The sequence below is a fragment of the Stegastes partitus genome, unplaced genomic scaffold (genome assembly GCF_000690725.1).
Source record: "Stegastes partitus isolate 25-593 unplaced genomic scaffold, Stegastes_partitus-1.0.2 Scaffold170, whole genome shotgun sequence".
In the NCBI taxonomy this organism is placed as follows: domain Eukaryota; kingdom Metazoa; phylum Chordata; class Actinopteri; family Pomacentridae; genus Stegastes; species Stegastes partitus.
In genome coordinates this window covers 514,161-523,555 of record NW_007577901.1, presented here as the reverse complement: position 1 = coordinate 523,555, position 9,395 = coordinate 514,161, and the positions used below count along the sequence as shown (strand labels likewise).

At 48.7% G+C, this 9,395-nt stretch overlaps 1 protein-coding gene across 1 annotated transcript; it reads right to left on the bottom strand.

Annotated features, from left to right (window-relative positions):
* Positions 1 to 499: 499 nt before the first annotated feature.
* dgke (diacylglycerol kinase, epsilon) lies at positions 500 to 9,128 on the bottom strand. The gene is made up of 11 exons (XM_008279794.1): positions 7,930 to 9,128; positions 6,616 to 6,775; positions 6,416 to 6,535; positions 6,114 to 6,257; positions 5,876 to 6,033; positions 4,908 to 4,956; positions 4,702 to 4,815; positions 4,522 to 4,593; positions 3,469 to 3,596; positions 3,269 to 3,380; positions 500 to 1,298 (listed from the first exon to the last, which is right to left on the bottom strand). The coding sequence occupies exons 1-11, from the start codon at positions 8,379 to 8,381 to the stop codon at positions 1,065 to 1,067; spliced, it is 1,743 nt and encodes a 580-aa protein (XP_008278016.1). The 5' UTR covers positions 8,382 to 9,128; the 3' UTR covers positions 500 to 1,064.
* Positions 9,129 to 9,395: the final 267 nt, after the last annotated feature.

Here is a 9,395-nt window from a genome sequence, read left to right as displayed (position 1 = left end):
CCCCAGAGCAGGATGCTGCCACCGCCATGCCTGGTGGTAAGGACGCATGTGTTTCAGCAATTATAGGAGTCACTGGAAGGTCAAGACTGCCATGATGTACACGGTCTTTACAAGTGTGTGTAAACTCTGGTCCATGACTGTGTATCAGCTACGTCCTACGCAGTTAAGGTGTTCATCAGTGTAAGTGCCAGAACAGTGCAACACAAAATCTGTAAACAGGAGGAACTGTGTAAAGAAGAGGAAAAACAAGAGGCTTTGCATGAAGGAAACATGGATCCTCTGAACAACGGCTACTTGGCAGCACTTTCCTAACAAGTCCGACGGTCTCCTGCAGGAGCGTCACGTAGAACTTTAAGACGCTACCTCAGTGCGATCCGACAGTTGGACGAGCTCCTTGTAAACAAATCCACGTCCAGTGATTGACCTCAGCCCGCACACACAAACCAAAGCTTCAGCTCGAGCGACAAAAGCAGGAGAAAACAAACCATCAACGAGCGACGAGGAGCCTGAAAGAGGATTTCTTTTGTTTTTTATATCTTATCCCTTCTCAGAAAATGTGTCTCCCTCTGATTGTTTGTGCTTTTTGCGGATAAAAATTTAGAAGAAATAAAGCATCCGCCGGACCTCCACAACCAGCCTGTGACGGTGCTGGTCTCTCTTTCATGTCCCCTGCCGCTGATTTTAAACATGGCTTTAATGGTCAGCTGAACCTGGGCGACCTGTTAGATGGCTCGCTGATACCTGCAGGGCTGCACTGAGCATTCAGTTGTACATACAGTAGAATAAATACACTACAGACTATCTATGGCACGAGGGCTCAGTGCAAATGAACAGCAATCTCTCACCACAACATTCACCTCCTGACGGCGGAGGGGAAACTGCCTGAGCTCCGGGTTACACGATAAAAGACCGACGAAACGACTCACACCAGCTCACTTCCAATCTTTCTCACCCATCGGTGCACATCGGCGTGATTGTGTGGACAAAGACCTGGGAGGAGGACGACGAATGCACACGAGGGATTAAAGAGAACCGGGCTGGAAAAAAAAAAGGACAAGAAGGGATCACATGATGGGTAGCGCGCGAGCCGAGGCCGGCCCCGGAGGCCTGGGCGAGTCGTGAGGGGTGGGACTCTCCGTCTCCGAGGCGCTGGATTCGTCGTCGTCGTCGTCCGTCTGCTCGGCGCTGTGGTACAGCATGAGGGCCTGGGTCTTGTGGGTGATGGTGATGGTGCAGGGACCCTGGGCCCACGGCTCCCCGTCCACCTGCATGGGCATCTTGGAGCTCTTCAGAACCAGCTGGAGAGACAAACGCCAGGTCCAGGTATTTATACAGCACATTCAAAACGACAACAGTTGAGCCAAATTTACCCAACGGGTTTAAATATTGCAGGAGAAGACAGGGACGTAATACGACAGATGGAGGTCAGAACTAATCAACTCTAAACTTGTGAAAATAGTTTAGATCCTGGTTTACAGTCTCATTTAGCAGACGCTTTTATCCAACGCGATGTAGGTCACATTCATACACCAAAGGTGCTGCCTGCCATTAGGAGCAACTTTAGGTTCAGTGTCTTGCCCAACGACACTTTGACTGTGGAGGGCATCGATTAGTGGACAACCTGCTCTACCACCTGAGCCACAGCCGCCCAGTCCTGGTTTGCTGAGTTGATGCTTGAGTTTCTTGTTCAGTTTTTGCAGGTTGTTCCTCCACCAGAGAAACAATTCATCAATAATCGCTTAATAAAAACAATTATAGCAACAATCACAGGAATGTCAACTATCAGCCCAGATCGTTCCGTTAGCGTCGACTGCCAGACGGGTCGCAGGAAGAGAGCGTGGCGCTTCTCATAAACTCTCCCAGCTCTGGTCAGAGGTCCCGTTGCTACCTAAACCCCCACAATGCTCTCTGCTTCCTGAATGAGCCGCCTGTAGTCTGAGTGACACAGTACTAAACGGTAAGAGGCTCCCCCTGGTGGCACAAATCAGTCACTACAGCTGACAGAACGCAGGTTGTCACCCTGCTCTCTCCACACGACATTTTCCTACCAGAGATTTACGACACGACCACGAACATGAAGCTTTGAAGCAGGAATGCACTTTTTTTTTTTTCATACATTTCAGAGCTTTTCAGTTGCCAAGCAGATCGATTTTTATTATAACTTTGAAGTTGCACTTGAAGTGTGTATTATCTCGAGAAGATAAGATCACATATTAAAAAGCTAGCTGAGCCCCTGCAGTGTGATTTACGACGTGAACTGGCCTGAGTGTATTAACACTACTAATAAAACCCTGCAAAGTGATGTAAAATTCAAATCTACCTGATTAAATATAACTTGAAAGGCTAAAGCCATACGTTATTATTCATTCTGGACAATTCTAATTGAAGAATCGGGAGATTCTGAGCGCCATATTTGCGGCAGTAAAGAGGAAGGAGCCCCTTGTAAAGCCTCCAGCAGAACCGGGCTCAGGGAGGGTTGGTGTGAGGGTACAGGAGAGAGAAAACGATGGCGGGTGGAAACAGATAACAGAACATAGACGCCGGATTCGTGGAGAACGCTCAGTGACTGACGGGTTTTCTTTTCCCCACAACCAGCTGATGGGTTGGAGAGCGGGTCCGATGTTTTATCCCGACTTCCTCTGGCAGCATGTCTGGTAGTCGCCGCCACATATTCCTCTCAGCGACACTTCTGTTCTCTGTTTCGACTCGGAAAAGCCAGGCGGCCTCTGTTGCCATGGCTACAACATCATTTACCATCCACTTAAGGCTGCTGCTATCTGCCGTTCATCGCGTAACCTTTTAAATCGCAGCTTAAAACAAACAAGGGTGTGATTTTCACAGGCGCACAGAGACTCCCGGCTTTGAAGCAGAAGCTACCCACAGTTTTAAAATGGATTTTAACCCATCTTGATATTTACAATCCCTGAATTCTAAAGACTCCTAAAACTGAGCCAAGTGTCCGACAGCTCTGAGCGCAGCTACTGTGTGAAAGAATCAGTTTGTTCATATTCAGCAGCAGCCGTCCTCTCGCTCTGTTCTCTCTCTTCAGAGCTGGTATCGGTGGCTCAGCAGTGGATTTGTACCGAGGGGTTCAGGATTGAAAGAGCAGAGTGATGCGGGGAAAAATGAGCAGCAGCTGAGCAACACACATACGCTCAATCAGATTAGCTAAAATTAGATTCTGAGGGAAAACGGCAGCAGAAGCTAATTAGACTCATTCATTGTGGGGCCTAATGGGGTAAACAGGAAGCGCAGCGTGCAGCCTCACCCTGACGGTGTGGGCCTGACCGAGCCGGACCGGGTTGGCCAGCTTCACCTGGATCTGAGCGCAGTGGAAGGAGCCGAACACCCCCACCACCTCCAGCAGGCCGTCGTCCAGCCTGCAGGCAGGAAACAACTCTCAGCAACGAACGGTACGAGAATAAACAATCAACTTGTATTCAGAGATTTAACTCTCTCTAATCTTACCGGGTGGGCGGACACGGCTCGTCTCCCATCCCCTCCCAGAGCCTGCAGCCTCCGCCCCAGTAGCCGATGTTGCAGACAATGATGCCCTCCAGACTGGGCAGCGCCACCCTCTCCCCGTCCAGCTCCAGCTGAAGCCACAAACACACATCTCTGTTGTCAACTACAGATTAAATCACCGAAAATTGGAGCCATAAAACTCTGGAAGCAGCGTATCAGGGCCATAAAAACAACATATAAATCCTCCCCCCTTTCTGCGGACACGGCGGCTGAAAACTGAATATCAATATTGCTTTTGTGCAAAATCACATTTAATTTTCATGTGCAATATTTCATCATAATATTTACGACCTCACAAACATCACCAGTATTACTTCTAACGTTTTCTACTCTGGTCTGATTCTAGCCGACTTATTTTAATCTACAGTCATGCACCATATGTTTTTCTACTGGGCACCGCATTTATTCTCATGGTATGTAATTTCAAAATCTTATTTCATCTCTTCTTAAAACACACATTTTCGATAAGAAACCCCCTAAATCTGGTTACTGAAGTGCTGTGACCAGGACAGCCCAACATTTTATGGGTTATTTCACATCAATATTTTCATGATTCGTGCAACACTTTTCATTGCATAGAATTTGGATATTTATGAAGACGTTTTTTAAAATGGCACCTGGATATCGTAACTGCAGTTTTAGCAAGTTTTTGAGGAGATGTTTGAATCTCATTACCTGTATTTCATGTGATTAGGTATTCTGTATGTTTAGTTTTGTGTTGTTGTGACGTGCAGCTACATGTGGTCCAGAAAACATCGCTGGCTGACTTCTGCTTTATCGACTCTTTTCATGAGAGCTTAGTTTTTGTCATATTTCGACTCCCACATAACCAGAGATTATTTCATCCACTGATCCAGCATTGCAGGTTCTGGATCAAATGCACAAATAGAAATAACAGTGAACGTTTCAGGCCTGATGAAGCCTCAGCTGGTTCTGTTTGATTCGGTGAAAACAGAACCGGCGTGACGTTTCCTCGCGTGCACAGGTCTACCGTACCTCAATCCTCTTATCCAGATCTTTACATTCCTGCACTAAGCAGTCTTTGGTGCCGTACAGGAAGTAAACAGCCTGAGGGGGACAGAAAAGCAGACATCGATGCAAAACACTTCTGATGACTCTTCTGCACGAGTATTGAAATCATAAAGCATTTGCGTGTGATTTGTGTACTCAAATGACCTTGTTGATGATGCGGCTGGAGAAGAAGGAGGGCGTCTTCTCGCGGTGAGTGTGGAAGTTGAGCGCCATCAGAGCGTCGGGTCCCACCGAGAAGTAGTTGTTCATGGACAGAACCTGGGCAGGAGTTTCATCGGTTATACTTCATGCTGCTGAGACACACTTCAGTGGGTTTACTGTGGATTCATTTCTTTTTTTTTTAAACTCACCTTTGGTTTGCGGAAGTAGAGGCCTTTTGAAGCTACCTGCACTTTCCATCTGAAACAAACACAAGCAGGAGAATCACTCAGACTTTCCCTTTTAACAAACATGTTGTCATTATTTGGATTTTTTAAATACATCTAGTGAATAGAAACAACTACTGATCTACATTCTTCTGCACACCGACATGAAAACAGTCCTGGATACTGCTACGTATGACTTCTGGGCGGCTGTGGCTCAGCTGGTAGAGCAGGTTGTCCTCTGATCGTAAGGTTGGTGGTTCGATCCCCTCCACAGAGGGCAAGACACTGAACCCGAAGCTGCTCCCAACGGCGGCAGCAGCTTGCATGGCAGCTCTGTGACCATTGGTGTATGAATGTGTGTGAATGAGAAACACTGTAAAGCGCTTTGAGTGCCGCTAAGGTAGAAAGATGCTCGTAAAGTGCAGTCCATTTACCCTTACCATTCTGTTGTTCAACAGACATCCACACTCTTAACTTTTTTTAACTTTTAACCAGAGCCAGAAGAAACACATTTTTAAAGACTAATAAAGCTGGACAGCCCGTTAATCCTTTAACACCCAAGTCTCACACACTTTTCTTTATTATTTTGGCTGTAAAAGATTTTGCCCCTTCTTTCTCTCTTGAGCCCAAACGGTTGAGGAGCTGCAGTAACGTGAAGTCCACGACGGAGCTGATTTTTTTGTCTGCGTTCAGACAGCAGCAACTTGTGAGTGCATCGAGCTACCGTAATACATCGAATATCCCCGTAAAGCTCGTCTTCTCTACTTTCAGAAACCGTTTGAAGTTTCTCTCAGGCACAGACAGTAACAGCGGTACGGTCGCTTTCAGAGCACTTGTAAAATGGGAGCGACGGCGCTCTGGTGGGATTTAAAGCGATAACAACTCTTCACACTCAAACATGGAGGAATGAGTGTCGCCAAAGCAAAACACCAGAAGCAGCGCCGACACCTCACCTGTCCATTTTAACCACTTCGGCATCCAGGACGTTCCGGAGAACCTGCTCCACCGGGATCTCTCCAGCGTATCCGGCGCCCCAACCCAAAGTGTTAGAGAGGTCGTTCCCCGTCCCCAGAGGCAGGATGGTCACCCTCGGGATGAACTGGTCTTGGCCCTGGAGAAGAGGAGCAGCTTTCTTAAAATCAACAAGGCAGAGACGAGAAAGAAACACGACTTTAGATTGATGAATAAAACCTTTAGCTTCATGGTGTCGATGGCATCCAGCACCCAGCCCACGGTGCCGTCACCTCCGCACACCAGCACCCGAACGCTGCCGGGGGGCAGCAGGGTGCACAGCTGGAGGGCTTTGGACGGAGTCAGCTCGGACAGGTCGAACACCTGGAGGTGGGAGGGGAAGGAACAGGTACAGAGGTGTAGCAGGTAGACAAAACAATCTGTGTTTCACTGTCAGGACTGAAAACAAAACCAGAGCAGGCTCTGGAAAAAGGAGCAGAGCAACCAAAGTGTAAAATGGGATAAAGAAGCCGCACGCTGACCTGCACGGGGTTGAGGAGGGTCCGAAACTCTCCCAGCAGAGCCTCCCCCATGTTGTTACCGCTACGCGTGTTAGCCAAGACCAACACCGGAGTCCAGGCGCCGCCGCAGGAGGAGCCCAGCTGCAGAAACACAACATCACACAATAGAGCATCACACAGCGCCCGCAGAGGGATCACAGGGGCTCGGTCAGCTCCGGTACCTTGCTGTACTCGTCGGGGTGCCGGCGGCGGAGCTTGTTGACCCGGTAGAGGTAGTGAGGAGGGATGATGAGGCTGTGGAACTCGCCCAGGTCGCACACATCCGCATCGGCCAGGCTGTCCATGCAGTCGTCGTGCACCGTGGTCTGACACCACACACATCTGGAGGAGCAGCAAAAAGGACACGGGAAGGTTAAAGGAGCTAAAACACAGAAGGAAGACTCTGAACTCTGCTCATTTCTATTAGCTCCAGAAACATTTAGCAGGTTTCAACACTGAGAATTCTTAACTGACCAAACTACAGCCAATTACAGTCGAACAAACCACGTTTCCATCGTTACTCGGCTGCCTGTTGCTATGTGTTGATATTAAATGACAGAAAAATTTGATGTGACAGAAAAGCATCTTGACTCTGCGAATCTGACTGTAACTGTCATAAAATACTTTGTTTAGGCTTCAGACATCCTGCTGCTGTTCGATGCTGCAGGTGTTAAATAAACTCAGAGGAAAGACAAACAGCTGGAGGCCACAAACTAAACTTTAGCTCCTGTTAACAATTAGAAGTTCTGTGATGTTTAAGGGCTGTCTGCTGCTGCTGCACTTGAGGAGAATTCCTGCTTTTCTGGGTACAGGTGAAGTATAATTTGTCATCCACCCTAATCAGTGAGGGTCCGGGTGGAGTAATACGCAGACTTCATCATTATCAGAGTTGTAATTGAAGTAATCACTGCTGGACTTTAGAGATGCTTTGAGTCGTTCCCATCATCAGAAACAGCAGGAAGTCCTCCAGATGTTCAGGCTACATCTGTCCACTGTGCTCTCAGTAATCCCACTGTAACACCGCACTACAGCCCAACCTGTAACCAGCTGCTGTGTTCGAGGGAAGATGCAAACGCCTACAGATGTGTACTGACTGCAGTTTGAAAACAAAACAACAGGTCTGTGGACATGGACGGCCGGGTTGGCCCTCGGCTGTATGACCATCTACTGCTGCTCACCGACACTCAGACATCAGAGCTTCAGTAAATAAACCTGATTTATCAGATCTGAGGTTGTGTGGCCAGTGACTTTTCAGAGGTGGTCCCCCACTGATGGCTCCAGGATGAGCAGTGTTTCATTCATCTGACAGATGACAGCAGCAGCAGCCCATCAGACCACATTAAGGACAGATTAACATGAACGGGCCATTATGTAATGAAACCACAGCAGGCTTTCATGCAGGGAACTGGACGCTTTCCGTATTGTTTCAGAGCTATCCATGTGTTTAGCAGCCTGAGGAGGGGGAACAAGTCCAGACCCTCCACTGCAGCAGCTACCTGAAGTCGCAGAGCTTCGGCTGAGTCCCGCACTGCTGCTTGCATGCGGCACAGTAACTGGCCAGAGGCACGTTCCCGCGGACCCAGCGGTGCTCCATGGCCCCGTCGCGGCCGGACGGAGCCACGATCTCCTTGCAGGGCAGGCTCCGGTCGGCGCGGCGCAGGCACTGCTCGTCGGCGCACACACCGCAGCAGTCGCAGAAGGCGCCGTGCAGGATGTGCTGGGAGCAGACGCAGCAGTAGGTGGGCTTGTTGAACAGGTCCGTGTAGTGCCAGCCGTGCTTGCTCTTGCGAAAGAAGTCCTTCATGTGCGTCTTCCGCTTGGAGCGCTGCGCGCTGCACCACAGCGTGATGATGACCGGCACGATGACGGCCAGAGAGGTCCAGAACAGCAGCGTCCACTCCTCCCGGGAGCCGCAGTCGTCCTGCGCCTCGTCGCCCTCTCTGCACATCCTGCTGGACGGTGGCTACGGAGGATGCTAACGTGCGGAAATCAGCGGAGAGGAGCGCTGCGTAACGGACAGCGGCTGGAAACGGGACGCGGGACTCGTTCCCGTGAGACGTTCATGTTCCCGCACACTGCGCTCACCTCGGACCTCTGCGTGTAATCAGCAGTAAACAGAAGGACGACGACGTGCTGCTGAACCCATGAGCCACCGCGCGCTCAGCGCCGCCAGACTGTTGACTTCTGTTTTTTTTTTTTTTTTTCATGACAGAACTTTATTGAACAACGAATGTCCACACGGAGAATTCTACAAACAACATAAACCAGCAAGTTGACAGACATCAGACTCAAAAGGATAAATGTATTTTGACGATTTAAAATTCTGTGTTAAATAAAAGAAAAACAATTTAGTTAAAACAAATTATAATATTTTTTTTTTTTAAATCAATAAGGGGACAAGAGAAGGAGCATCATTGTTCTTCTTGGAACAGGTCTTTGAATGTTTTCACAGTTGGTTATTGGTTTTTTAAAATCTATTTTATTTAATGCCAGAGATCGTTGACACCGCAGCGCTGATGGAGGAAACACGTCACACGTCAGGTGACCAGCACATCCGGTGGCGCTCACAAGTTTGTTGTGACCACAGACTGCATAAGAAAGCATGAGCAACATGAAGTCTGTTAGAATTATAGAAATAAATAACTAAATAAAACCACAGCTGGATGACTTTGGTCTGTGAGCAGATCAGGAGGCGCCTCCACAGNTCTGCACCCGACCCCTATGATTCCCTCTGCGGGTGGTGGGTCCACAGGAGGGCGGGCCCACGTCAACCTTTCGGGCTGTGCCCGGCCGGGCCCCGGACAACATAGCTCCTAGGATCATTCGGGCACACAAACTCCCCCACCACGGTAAGGTGGCAGTTCGAGGGGGAGAGCTGAGAACAACCATCAGTAAATCACAGTTCACAGCAGCGTTAATTAATCCATATTTATAAAACTAAAAGCTATAATTTATTGTGTAT

Excerpts from the sequence above, each read along its gene's own strand:
- dgke (XM_008279794.1), bottom strand. The coding sequence starts at position 8,381 with ATGTGCAGAGAGGGCGACGAGGCGCAGGACGACTGCGGCTCCCGGGAG. Across the intron at positions 6,258-6,415 it reads CCCTCCTCAACCCCGTGCAG|GTGTTCGACCTGTCCGAGCT; the intron begins GTCAGCGTGCGG and ends TCCCACCTCCAG. Across the intron at positions 1,299-3,268 it reads GTCAGGCCCACACCGTCAGG|CTGGTTCTGAAGAGCTCCAA; the intron begins GTGAGGCTGCAC and ends TTGTCTCTCCAG.